At 43.6% G+C, this 14,027-nt stretch overlaps 1 protein-coding gene across 1 annotated transcript in view; it reads left to right on the forward strand.

Annotated features, from left to right (window-relative positions):
- The window catches only part of TMC7 (transmembrane channel like 7), a 21,990-nt gene extending 8,940 nt beyond the window's left edge, over window positions 1–13,050 (forward strand). The window contains exons 7-15 of the mRNA XM_019542108.1: window positions 1,404–1,577; window positions 2,487–2,641; window positions 3,328–3,445; window positions 4,019–4,116; window positions 4,385–4,568; window positions 6,612–6,742; window positions 7,504–7,659; window positions 8,924–9,002; window positions 11,667–13,050. Coding sequence (XP_019397653.1) covers window positions 1,404–1,577; window positions 2,487–2,641; window positions 3,328–3,445; window positions 4,019–4,116; window positions 4,385–4,568; window positions 6,612–6,742; window positions 7,504–7,659; window positions 8,924–9,002; window positions 11,667–11,726 — 1,155 coding nt within the window. The 3' untranslated portion in view covers window positions 11,727–13,050. The remainder of the gene's footprint in view (window positions 1–1,403; window positions 1,578–2,486; window positions 2,642–3,327; window positions 3,446–4,018; window positions 4,117–4,384; window positions 4,569–6,611; window positions 6,743–7,503; window positions 7,660–8,923; window positions 9,003–11,666) is intronic.
- The last annotated feature ends 977 nt before the right edge of the window (window positions 13,051–14,027 follow it).

Here is a 14,027-nt window from a genome sequence, read left to right on the forward strand (position 1 = left end):
ATAAGCAAGTTATGGCTTCTGCATCACAAAATACAAGACTTGTCTTTTTTTCCCTTCCCATAAAGCCTTTATTCATATGGTACCAGGACCCCCATCAGTTAATTCTAACTGGAGAGTCTAAAATGGTGCCAGCTGGGTTACAACTCAGTTGCTATGTCTACACTGCAGATTGCAGTGCACTACAGAGATACCAGTTTGAGGTTTAAACTAGCTATTTTGGGTACCAGAAGCTGCACAGAGCTCAGGTAAACCACACCTCGGTCTAGGATAAAGCTAGCTCGGGTCTTCAGTACAGCTCCAAGTAAAGTTCCTGCTGGAGATTTGAATTTCTAGTGAAAGTCTGCAGTCTAATCTCAGGTAAGCAGGGTGCAGGTCGGGTGTCCTTGAATGCTATCACACATTTGTCAGCAGACCACATACTACACTAAGCACCCGCCCTGTGTTTGCTTCCCAAATCCCATATCTCAAATAAAATGAGCAGAGAGATGGGATTTCTTCCCCAGAGGTAATCCTGTCAGCTCTGGGGGGTCAGTTTAATGGCATGATGGTGCCCCTCTGCTGTATTTGATCGGGGGATGAAAAATTAACTTTGCTAGGGTCACTGGCCTTAAAACGCTTTGCAGTTTTCATACGTTACATTCAGTTATAATTCATCCTAATTATGATGAATTAAGAGTTCTTATCTTATATGTTCAGCCATGATCATAAGTCCTGTTAATAATAAGGAATGTTGAACATTATTATTATTATATTTTTTTCATTACGTGGCCAAAGAATTTGCTGCGGCTTTTGTAGAACAAGCAGAAATGCAGGTTATGGACTTGAAATGAAACCCTGGTTGTCGACCCAAATTTTGTACTAACTAATTAGTTTATATGATGGATGTGAGGGAGTGTTTTTTCAGTCAGCAGGTTAGAATCCCCAGGACACAAGGACAGGTCACAAGGCACTGACAATGTGAATATAATTTAAAGTGGAGACAATTGTGCTCTCCACCCGCTCCCCTTCCTGCCTCTTCCCTGCCCTCCCCCTTTGAAATCAAATATTCACTGTCAGACCCTTAAAGTGCACACAAACATACGCTCTTATTGGTGTCGTTGATCTGTTTTATTATCCTGACAGTGAATATAAGGGGAAAGCAAAAATTTCTGCTTTGGAATAAAGGTTTGCCAGCTTGGAAAGACCAGGAAACACTTGTTTTTTGGAGAGTTGCATTGAAACCAATTAAAAGACTCCTGCCTCATTAACTGTTAAACCAGGTTGCAAATGTATATATTCTTAGGATAAGAGAGACAGTATATGCACATCTTTGTCTCAATCAGAAGTTCCAGGTATAGGTGGCACATGCATACATTTTGTTTTGCATTGGACAACCTCACACTGAGTTTTCTTTTGTTTTGTAGACAGACTTGGAGGAAGAAAGACTAAGGCAAAAAATAGCTGAAAGGACAACGCGAGAAAAGCTGCGCATCTACTGTCTGAGAATATTTTTAAACATCATAGTCCTTGGGGTTTTGTTAGGATGCTTTTACTCTATCTATAGAGCAACTGTCTACTCACAAGAACTTATTTCCAATGTAGGTATCAGAGTGACAATTAGACCAAATCTTGATAGCACAAACACCCTCAATGGAGTGAAGTATTTTGGTATAATAGCACTTCATTTTTGAACACCATTCCATGCAAACTGGCTGGATCCCAAAACATTCATTAGTTAACTAATTACCTTTAAATTGGAAAAAGCAATTGAAAGGTGCTGCAAAAGGGGAAAAAATGGCCATTTCAACTGGGACCTAAAATGAGAGGATGTGAGGAGATGGGAAGGTTGTTCGAGTGGTGGGAACTTCATGTAGAAGAGCAAGTTTTTGTATCAGCAGTAGCCAGAATATTTTCTGGTAGGACAGAGAGGAGAGGTGGGAACTTCAGAGATACACTGCAGGGAGGCTTCCCTTTGTTAAGCCAGCAGCAACTGGGAAGTCTCTAAAGGAACACCCTGTTGGGGCAGAGGAAGCAAGTGTGATGAGATGATAGTGCTAGAAAAAAGAAGAGGAGGTGGCAGGACAGAGGATCTCTGTGTGTGATGCACAGTGAGTGAAGTTCTGGCACCCTGCAGATCAGTGGGGGAGCCCAAAACTGGGCAGGTTGGGGGAACTGCTGCAGGCAGGAGTGGGAATTAACAGGTGCTATCATGTTTTTATTGAACTCTAACAAAAGCTGCCAGTGATATTTTGCATGTACTTGGAACCCGCTTCTCTTGGGAACTGTAAATGAAGTGGCGTGCCTGTATGGATGGAGATATTGGAAGGGATGGAGAAATGCAGTTTTGTCAATAAAAGCCTATTTGCACTTCCAGGAGACAGGTGGAGAGTGGGAAATAGGAATGAAAGTTGATGCCATGTAGTGCTGGATGACTGGAGCTGACGGGAGTCAGCAGAGAACAGAACCAGAGAAATGTGTGTCTTTGGTATGTCCTCTCTTTTCTGCAGGATGGTGACAGTACTGCTGAAGATAACCTCCTGGTGCAATACCTCCCTTCCATAGTGATCACCCTGGCCAACTTTATTGCTCCTCAGATCTTTGCGGTTATAATCAGACTAGAGGACTATTCCCCAGCCTTTGAAATCAGGCTGACATTGATGCGGTAAGCACACTAATGCTGTAAATATTGTGGGCATTGCCATGGCAGCTGGGCTTGTTCTTCATAGACTAGAAACATCCCCAAACCAGGGAGCACAGATTTGCTTCCCAGCAAGAGGGGCTAGCTTGGCAGAGAGCAGCCAAAATTGCTTGACATCAAACAATCCACCACTCTGATAATGTCAGGATAATATAATTGCTCCTCTAGCTGTGTTTTTGTTTATGTGGTTTTAGTGCTTACCCTGATCTAACTTGGGTGATGGGGAGGGGGTGGGGAGAAAGTAAAACCCCATGACACTTCTCAGCAGTTCAGTATAGATGTTTACCGTGACCACACATAAAGCACCAGTTCTGGGTCAGCAATAGTGCATGTTGTCAGCAGCTCTACTCGTATTACTGCCCTGCACTGAGAAGGGTAGGAGCAGGACCCCACAAGAAGTTAAGGTTAAGTGGTTTGTCCATAAGATAATGTAAGATAAGAAATGGCAAAGAACTGACTTGGTGGCATAAGGCAATAAGAGGGTAGTAGCCAGGATTCTTGCTGTCCCAAAGTTCAGGCCTTATGGAGCACTTGTATGTAAAGGACCTCCTCCAATCCCTCATCACGGTGAAAAGACTCCTAGGGACTCCAGGCCCAAGAACTGTGACGTTACTCATGGCTTGGAGCTCAGGGTTCTCTCATTCCACCAGGTGTGTTTTTGTACGGCTGGCCAACATTGGAGTGCTCCTGTTTTCCCTGGGGACACAAATCTCATCCTGTGCTACTGCAAAGTGCAAGGCCTGTGGATACAATTACGAGCTCTACCCTGTAAGCACACTTACGTTTGTGTTTAAGCAATCTGAGCTGCCAAATAAGCTAGGAGAATGTTTGCATGTCAGGTATTCAGAGTTGCTGTTCACTTTCAGACATGCTTGTTTTAATATCCTCCTGGAGAGGCACTAGTTTGTTTGTTGTCTGTCTCCTGCATGAAGTGGGATTTGATCCTCTTCTACCAAATCTTTACTAGGCTCTGAATTAGGCCTTGGGTTGCTGTACACATTTGGGGCCAGACTGTAATCAGAGCAGTAGTACAACAGGAAATATTAAAGTTCTTAAACCTATGTGCATCTGTTAGGGTAAAACCCTGATTGTATTCAGGCCAATAAGATGGATCCTGCACAGTAGATCAACTGGAATGGAACTATAGCACCTGTACTAACTTTTAAAATAATCAGTGGTTATAAGGCAGCTGGAGAGAGAAGCATTTTATAAATATCAATGGATAGAATTCAACTGTTATGTCAGTAGTAGACTTTGAAGTTGGTTGGTTGTGCTTGACAGATTTATTCTGTAGTTACAGTTTAAGTTCTTTAACTTTTTTTTTCCTGTTTGCTTTCATAGTGCTGGGAGTCTCGAATTGGGCAGGAGATGTATAAGCTGATGATTTTTGATTTCATTATCATTTTTGCTGTAACAGTCTTTATTGATTTTCCTAGAAAGTAAGTATCACCATGTGTTGAGTGTTCCTTTTGCATCTTTCTAACCAGGTTTCCAGTTAGTAGCCAACCTAATGGCTGGACAAATTACCTGAACAGTTGTCTATGGGATTCTTGTTTCTTCAGCCTTATTCACATTTTAAGATTTGTTTAATGCTTAACATACAAAAGCCTGAAATTAACTCAGTATATATTATTGATGTTCTGGGGGTTGTTAGTTTTATGATTTGAATTCAGAACTTATGCTTTATTTTGTGTGATGTCTTTTTAGGTTGCTAGTTACCTACTGCTCTGTGAGGGTATTTCAGTGGTTTGGGCTTCAGGAGTTCAGGATCCCTGAGAATGTGCTGGAAATTATTTATGGGCAGACGATCTGCTGGATTGGAACCTTTTATTCACCCCTTCTTCCTGCAATAGCAACTCTCAAATATTTTATTGTCTTCTATATAAAAAAGGTAGAGAAGGATTGTGGTAAATAAGATAAAATGCATAGATCTCTGCAACCTTTGTACTTAGACAACCTACAAATGCTATTGATTTTAGCAAACACCGAAGATACAGATTACTGGAAATGAGATAATATGACCCCAAGTTCTGGGTAGCTTTGTGCTTTAAAAAAGTAGGTATTTAACTTTGAAAGGATCAAGAAAATGCCATGTTGAATGGTCTGCTCATCAATTATTTGTTCATTTGATAAGAAAAACTTGCTGTGTGGTGAAATTACTGTACAACACTTTCTCACCATAGTTTATTTACCAGCATCAGAGTTGAGAGACTGGTCTCTATTCAAATCAGTCCTAAACAATGAAAATCTAAGGCATTGCTCATTTCCCTGGATCTTGCATATCATAAACTTGGAATCTGTCCTGACAGTTTCTTTTGTGCAGTCAGTCCCTGCTGGCAAACTTCTTAACAAACTTTATTGGTTTGCTAAAGTAAACATGATGAAGGAGGGTTTGGAATGGGGGTAGGCAACGTTTTTTGGCCAGAGTGCCGAAAAACACCACAATGCCTACCTTGGAAGGTGCCAGAGTGCTGGCATGCCAGAAGAACAAAATGAGGGCAAGGGGTACATGGCAGGATGCCCTGCTTGTGGCCCTGCCTCCCAGCCTGGGCTTTGTGGCTGTCAGCAGCTACCCTGGCTCTGGGTAGCTGCTGGAGCCAGGGCTGTTCCCAGCAGGGCTTGCAGCATTTCAGCTCCTGACTGGCAGCAGCTACCCAGAGGTGGGGCCTGCTGCAGCTGGGAGGCTGCGAACAGCTGCGCTGGGCTCTGGAGCCCCGGCATCAGTTCTGTATCGGCATGTGCACACGTAATGGGGAGCAGGGGAGGGGCCTGAGGCAGCACAACCCTGGTCTCTCTCCTGCTCCCAGCACAGAGCTGGTGACTGGGCTCCGGAGCCCGGCGCAGCTGTTTGTAGCCAACATGGGCTCTGGGCAGCTGCATCAAGCAGCGGGCAAGCTGAAAACAGCTGTGCTGGGCTCCACAGGAGCAGTATCAGCTGCCTGCTGGCGGCAACTGCACGTGCACCTCGGGGCAGACAGCAGGGCAGCGCAGCCTGCCGTAAGGTGTGCGTGCAGTCGCCGGCAGCTTGTAGCTGATGCCGCTGCTGTGGAGTCTGGCACAGCTGTTTGCAACCTGGCCGCTGCTTGCTGCGGCTGCTCAGAGCCCAGGCTGGGTGCAAACAGCTGTGCCGGGCTCTGGAGCCCAGTCACCAGCTCTGTGCGGGGAGCGGGGGAGAGACCAGGGTTGTACTGCCTCAGGCCCCTCCCCCACTGCCTGCTCTAATGTGCATGTGCACGCGCCGGTACGAAGCTGATGCTGGCGCTCTGAAGCCCGGCATAGCTGTTTCCAGCCTCCCGGCTGCAGCCGGCCCCAGCTCTGGGTGGCTGCTGCCAGCCGAGAGCCTGAGCTGCTCCCAGCAGGCAGCTGGGACACTCCAAGCCCTGCTGGGAGCATCCCAGGCTCCATCACTGGCAGCAGCTACCCAGAGCTGGGGCTGGCCATGGTGTGCTGAGCAAAATGGCCTCGTGTGCCATGCTCAGCACGTGTGCCAGGGGTTGCTGACCCCCGGTTTAGAAATTAACGGTGAAGGCCTCAGACCTGGAACATGCTCTGTCTGGGCAGACATCACTACTGTTACAAGTGCTGTACATAGACATAAAGACCCATCACTTCTGTAGGACCTTGGCTCTAAAGACAACTGTAAGGAGAATGTCCTGGCGGTGTACATTCACACAGAGCAAGGCAGTGCCATGCAGTTAGCTGAGCTACTTCTGTTCATGCTGGCTTCCACCAGGAGAAGGGTTACTGCAGTGTTGCACTGGGGCTAATGTTCTTGATGACAACCAGTGCTGGTGAACTCAGCTGTATGTTTCCATCTTTAAAGCTAGTGCTGGGAATGTATCTGGGGGTGGAGGTAGGATAGAGTGATAGCTATTGTAATAGGAAAAACAACTGACACTTCAGGAGGTTTATATTTTTCTTCCTTCTTCTCCAGATAAGTTTGATGCATACATGTAAACCTTCAACAAGGCCTTTCAGAGCATCTAGTTCTCACTTTTTCTTCCTGTTGGTACTGTTGATTGGGCTCATGCTGGCTTTTATCCCCTTGGGACTCAGCATGGCACAGTAAGTGATGATTTCATATTTATAAAGTTTCATTTATTTATTTGCTTGCTTGAAGCTTGTTGGGGGATGGACTCATTTTTAAATGATACATTAGAAAATATACCTGCATACAATGCAAAAGGAAATAAATACTTATTGACAGTGAGCTTTTCTGTTTTCAAAAATGCATTGTAATTCAAACCAAAGGAACTTATTATATGCTCAATAGGATTGGATTTTTACGTTCATGTGGCTAGCATTGAGGAGGCCCAGACGAGGGCCACTCACATGGTCAAGGGGCAGCAGGGCAGGCCCTATGAGGGGAGGCTAAAGGGCCTAAACCTGTTCAGCCTCCACAAGAGAAGGCTGAGAGGGGATCTGGTGGCCATTGACAAACTCACCAGGGGGGACCAGCGAGAATTGGGGGAGGCTCTGTTACCCTGGACACCACCCAGGGTTACTAGGAATAATGGCCACAAATTGTTGGAGAGAAGGGTCAGGCTGGACATCAGTATTCATTACTTTACAGTTAGGGCTGCCAGGCTCTGGAATGGGCTCCCAAGGGAGGTAGTGCTCTTTCCTACCTTGGGGGCCTTCAAGAGGAGGCTGGACAGATATTTGGCTGGGGATATATGACTACGGCACTCATTCCTACCTGGGTCGGACCTGATGGTCTGTTTAGGTCCCTTCCAACCCTAAGCGCTATGAAACTATAAACTATGAAATGATTGCCTCTTTATTTTTCAGTACAGCATCTCTTTTCTGTTTGGATTTTTTAACAGGATCCCCTCCTCTAAAGCATGTGGGCCATTTATTAATTTCAATACTTCGTGGGCTGTTATTCCAGAGACAGTAGATGGACTTCCAAGAGGACTTCAGAAGTTCCTTTATGGGATGGCATCAGAAGCCTTTGCAGTGCCTTTCTTCATGGTTATGTGGTGAGTGCTGCAGAGAGCTGTTTTGGCCTGCAACTTTGGTTTCATCCTTGCAGTTGTGCAGTTTGGTTCTCTCTGTCATGTGTAAGTCTAGTTTTATTTGGCAGTCTCCTCACCTGGTAAAAGACCTGTAATGGAGGAGTTTGTCTTCATTAACTGTTAACAGGGAGCTAGGAGCTTTCTGCTCCTGAAAGCCAACTTAGCTGCCAGCCATTTTGCACACTGGCATGGCAGGCACAGATGCTTTCTTCCTCAAAAACTGCACTTGTGTAAACTTCACCAGTTTGAGGAACTGAGTTTACAAGGCTGCTACTTGACCCAGGTTTCCAGACAGGCCTGTCCAAAACATAAGTTTTCAGTTTATCTTGCTGTTTTAATTGATCTTCAGAAGCTTGTTCACAGAAGCTTTTTGTGGCTTTTATGCCTGAGAAGCTATGTACATCTGACTGTCTGTCTGAAAGACCCTACTCTGGAAATGAACCTATTTCACAAAGCACTTAAAAACATAAGGTTTAAGTGTTTTCCTGTGTTGGGGTTGTAACTAAGTAATCAGGATCTTTTCTTATCTTTCTTCCTCTCAGTTTTCCCTTAGAATTTTTCTGAAATAAATGGTCATCTGTGCCAGATGTTTGTTGATATTTGAGTTGTGAATTCTTGGGAAGTGGGGACCATGACAGTTCTCTGATAAGCCAGTAAACATCTGCAGCACCTGTTTCCCTACTACCTCCTGTTATTTCCCAGACAGTGGGTCTTATTCTGAGTCAGACTTACGTGAGGTGCATCTCTAGTAAGACTTCTGAAATGAATGTGAAATTGATGTGACTACAAATTAAGGGTTAAAAACTGCATTTAAGGCAAAGTTACTTTGGGACTGCTCCTAGCTGACATTGACCTTCTCTGGGAGCCTCCCCTCAGGGCAGTGGGGGAGCTGATGGTTCTGGGAGGGGTCAGAGGACATGACCTTCTAACCCCATAGATCTCAGAGCAGTCTGCAAGAGGCTTTGCCCCTTCCATTTGGTTGCCTCCTGAGTCTCACCTGCCTATACCAATCTTTCAGCAATCCCTTGGCTACAGGCCATCTCAGCCATGGCTATGCCCTGTGCATCCCAGCTGCATGTTGATTCTTCAGCAATCCTTCTACCTGAAGTAACTCCACTAAGCCACCAACACTTTTTCTCTGCTTCACACTATGTACAAGTCCTGAAAAGTTCTTTATGAATTTTAACACGTGTAGGATAGTAACATGCTGGTTTCCTGTTGTTTGCAGCCTCATTATGTTCTATTTCATTGCCTTGGCTGAAGCGCATAAACGGGTTGTTAATCAACTCAAGGAACAACTGGTTATGGTAAGATCTGATAGTGTGTCTTTATTTTGCCCACCCCACCTTTTTCCACTGTGTTGCACTAGAGAGCAGTCAAGTGTGCAAAGGAACAAAGTGTTTTATATGAATAACAGGGTCCCTTCACAGGGAGACAGGTCTAGGCACTGAAACTTTTTAAACTAGCCAGAGAAAGGCCTAACAAGAATCCAATGGCTGGGAGTGGAAACTAGACAAATTCAAATTAGAAATGAGGCAGAAGTTTTGAACAGCACTGGAACACATTTATCAGGGAAGTGGTGGATTCTCCATCTTTTGATGCTTTCATGCTAGGATGTCTTTTAGGAGGGTAAACGTTAACCAAACACCAGTCGCTGTGTGCAGGATGGGGATAACTGAATGAAATTATTCCCTGGCCGGGGCTATGCAGGAGTCCAGACTGGCTGATCTCATAATTGTACACTCCATTTTTTTTTTTCTCCAAGAATTTTTACGTTGGTGAGTTTAAGTAAATTCAATTGCTGTGTATACTGCAATGAATAAAACCGTTCCTCGTATATAATCTGTATGCATGGTTTATTGGGACATCTGTGTCCAAATCCATGTCTACAAATATGGTCCACTGCCACGTGTTATTAAATCATGCACTTATATTACGTAAGTGAGTTGTGGTCTGGTTACATTAGGAACGACTGATTTGAGAAACTACTGTGCATAAGACTAAGCTGTCCTAGCTGGAATCAATGCCTATTAAGCTCTAAGGATGGACTCCAACACTTGCTATTTAAGGCTGCTTACATGTGTAAAAACCCCTCAAAAAGGTGCTTTAATTTAAACTTGGCGCACTCCTGCACTGAGCCCAGTACATGCCCAGAAGAGAGATTGTGTTAATTGGACCTGGCTTGCCCAATGTGTGTATAGATGAGGTACTTCAGTGGTGCTTTCATCTAATAGCTGATTGAATCAGTTTTAGATGAAAGGGCCAAAAAAACCACCTGTGCAGTGGGGCTGTAGCACCTGATTTATACAGACACCCCAGGGCTGGGTCAAACCAGTGGGCTGCTGCTTCCAGTAGAGCTTTTCTTCCCCCCGCCCCCACACACACATCTGTCAGCAGCTTAAATGTAATAGGGGAGAAAAGGATATGTTTGTTAACATATATTGAGGATGAGGTTTTTAAAAGCAGTGACTGAGAAGCACAAGTGCCTTTGAAAATGAAGGTCTTTTGCTCCTATTTCACTTGGGATATGAACACATTATTATAAGTTAAAGGGGGATGGGGGTCTACTGTGTGCCAGCTGTACCACGGTAACTCCATTTCTAGCCCAATGGGGGCCAACCATTTTGGCAAGCGTGCCATAGATAAGCCTGCTTCCCCAAATGCCACTCTTATCTCCTTCCTCTACTCAATCTGTTGCTCTGCTTTTTCCACCCAGCCCTGTGCTCCCTGTCCAACTTGCTGCTCTGTTTTCTGCTTCTTCCCTGTGCTTCCTGCCCAATTTTTTTTGCTTCTTTGCTTTCTGCTTCCTTCCCTACCTGCCATTTTGCTACCTGCCCCCTCCCCAGTCTGCTACAGGCTGCCCTTACCAGTTATGGCATTCTTGCTGCAGGCTGGCCACACTTGGTGTAGCCCATGGTGCCCTATCCCTCAATGTGAGAAAGCTGCCTTTGGTTAGCTGTCACCTTTTGCAAGGAAAGACATGCAGTTATTGCAGAGCACTCGACATGTGGTAGGTCTCCACCGTTTCAAAGCACTGGAATTTATTCATTTTTCTATTCCTTTAGATGCTTTGAAAATCCCACATCCAGATAATCACAGATGTGTGGTACGTGGCGCTGCGGACCTGTCTGTGTCCCCAAACACCACACATGCAAGTGTTCTCCATGCTGCTGTTTTACAGCGCAGGGGGTTTTCTTGACCCTGGGAGATCCTGGAGTCAAAACCCATGCCAAAAAAAAGCAGAGCAGTGCACATGGCAGCAGCATGCACTGCCTAAAACTGGAGCCTGGCCAGCTGGAGCTATGGCATGCTGCAGCTGTTGGCCAGTATCCCTGCTGCACCATGGCTGGTGCTTCTAGAGGCCCCCAGGTAAGGCTGTTGGGGCCAGCACAGTTGCTGACCTCGGCCTCCCCTACCCCACCCAGGGGAACCTGCTGTGCGTTGGAGTGCACGTGGCATGGGCATTCCCCGGGGACAAGTAGCAGTGGCATAAGGTCTGCTGCTGCTATTTGTCCCCAGGGAAGCACACATTCCTGCTCATCTGGACTTGGCCTCTGAGTATTTCCTTCTAACTGCTGTGGCTTCAGACCTTGCAGGAGCTGCTGTTGGTTGTTGTGCACTCTGGTTTTACAGTCACATATGCTAATCCACTTGGAACTAAGAAACATTTTTGCTGTGTTATAATTGGTGAAGCAAAATCCTCATGAAGACAAGGCAGGTATAAAATCTAATACTAGTGAGCTGCTCAAAGGAAACAAACTCCCCCATATTCTAATTTTCCCAGCTCAGTGGTGTTAAATTTTACAGCTGTATTATGTTCAATAGGATTTTTTCTCATGCTGATAATCAAAGTAGTAAGAACACCCCTTTATTGGTGTGGTAGTGAGAAGAGTGATATACATGCTGATATGTTGAAGAAATGCATGCAGTTTCTTCAATTAAATGTATTTTATTTCCTTCTTCCTTTTTAGGAGTGTCGTGACAAGCAGTTCTTAATTAGAAAGCTCACTGAAGCTCAGAAGCATGGCTGAAAAACTTATGATAAGAAATGACTAAGATGAACTTTGACTTCTTAAGACTTTGCTGAACCACTAGGCACAGCAGAAACTACCATTACTTGCAGGACCTCTAAACCAAATAACTAACGTGGGTCCCAATCTTGCAGACAACTTAGTGCAGGCTCACCTTTTAACAATGCTTATCCTACAAGTATCAGTAATGCTTAGAGGTAAGAAAGTGCATAAGGCTTGCAGGACTGAGCAGTTAAAGTCTCTGTAGCATATTAACCCTGCACAGAAATCTATAGTGTAGCTGTTTATGCTGCCAGAGTTAAAGATTCAGTGTTTACATTAAACCCTATTTTTCTGCTTTGAGCTGAAATTCTTCCCAGGAACGGTCTTAGTTCAGGAACTGTTTGAAATATGTAGTTTATAAGTTATGCTTTGGGTTAGAGGGGAAAAATAGATATTTGCTTGTTTTTACACTTTTCCAACCAACTCCTCTTTTTAAAACAGCTGCAGGAAGTATTAAAATCACTATGTTGAAATAGTGGATTGGGAAAAAATAAGTGCCTGATTGATTGAAATAGGTTGTCTAAATATGTTTTTTAGTTTGTAGACTTAGAGCATTTGCTCTACAATACCCACTGTGGTAAATCTCATCTGTTATCCACTGGAAATGTGACCTCAAGTGTTTTGGAAGCAAAGTACCTGTGAACAAGGAATTCTGAGCAAGTGTTGGGAAAACTAACAAACTAAACTTCCTGCTTTAGGTCAGGTCTTTTTGGCTGATATAAAGGAACACAGAAAAACAGGGCAATGGAGTTATGCCCATTTAAAGGGAGCTGGGGATCTCCTTTTTATTTGTACCTTGTAATGTTTTGTTATTCAAATGTTTGTTCTGTGGATGTCTTGAATGTTACAATGCGTTATCCAACTCTTAAGAGGTATGTATTTTAAGGCAAATGAATAGCAAAGTGAAAACATAACAGTTGGAAACTTTTATATGTTAGTACCTCTTAAATACACTACTTTTTAAATTAAAGGATGGAGCTCTATATTTTGGTGAAAAACCTCTTTCAAGTATGCCACTGAATTTATCTTTATTTGAAGACTGCTTCCGTTGTTTGGAATTTTCTACAATGAATGATAAGTATATACCTTCAAATTTATAGGAATTAAGGTTAAATGTATTTTGGAATATAAGAAGTATTTATGAGTCTGTTGCATTGTTATTCTTCAGCATGAGAAATATCGTATCTTTATGACCACATGCCTTAGGAAGGCTTTTTCTATTTTTTTTTAAAAAAAAGAAGCTAACATACAATAAACAACTCTGAATCTCTTGTCAACTACATTTACTTCTTTTAAACAGTAGATTTTATTGAGCACTTCAAGGTCGATTTTAACCAGCTGAGATTTTGTCCCTTTAACTGGACTTTTTAAATTTCATTTGATTACACAACATATTTTATGTGCCAACTGAAAACCAGAATTTGTCACTGCTGATTCTGCAAACACGCTACAGGATCTAAGAATCGAATGGGTTCCTTGTGCTTTAAGTGTCATGTGTAATGTAAGATTTTTGTCATTGAAACTTAGTTTTAACACTCCTAAGAGAATCCAACTCACTATTCAGCATCACAGCAGAGCCAAGGCAGTTACCAGGAATATGCACCAACACCTTACTCATGTTAAGCAGTATAAGAATATAGATAAGAAGCTGATCCCACATTCCCAGTCCTAATTTGCCTGTATGTAACAATCAAGGGAAAGTCCTGGACCCACTGATTTCAATAGGAGTTCTGCCACTGACTTCAGTGAAACTACTTAGAGTGAAATAAAACTGTTATTCTGGATAGTAGCTTTGTCAGGAGGAAGATGTGGTTCATATACAGCTTTTCTATCTATATCTATATCTGTATATATAACACTGACATTTTCTAGTGCTTAGCAGTTTTGGGAGGGATTTCCTGTAGCAATAGAGTAACCATGTCCTGATGCAAATTTAGTTGCTATTTTTTTAAATTATTGACAGTGCAGCTGTTTTAAAACCACTTCTTAAAAGGCTGAACTACTAAAGCTTGTCCAAGTGTTATTTTTAGATGATAAAGTAAGAGTGAAAATAGGCTGGGCTTAGAAAACACTTGGTTATGACCTACTTAGGTTTCATAGATTTCATAGACATCAGGGCTGGAAGGGATCTTGGAAGATCATTGAGTCCAGCCCCCTGCCCAAAGAGCAGGAAGTCAGCTGGGGTCATAGGATCCCAGCAAGATAAGCATCTAATTTGCTCTTGAAGGTGTTCAATGTAGGTGCTTGAACCACCTCCGA

The sequence above is a fragment of the Crocodylus porosus genome, unplaced genomic scaffold (genome assembly GCF_001723895.1).
Source record: "Crocodylus porosus isolate Cpor-Errol unplaced genomic scaffold, CroPor_comp1, whole genome shotgun sequence".
Taxonomy (NCBI): Eukaryota; Metazoa; Chordata; order Crocodylia; family Crocodylidae; genus Crocodylus; species Crocodylus porosus.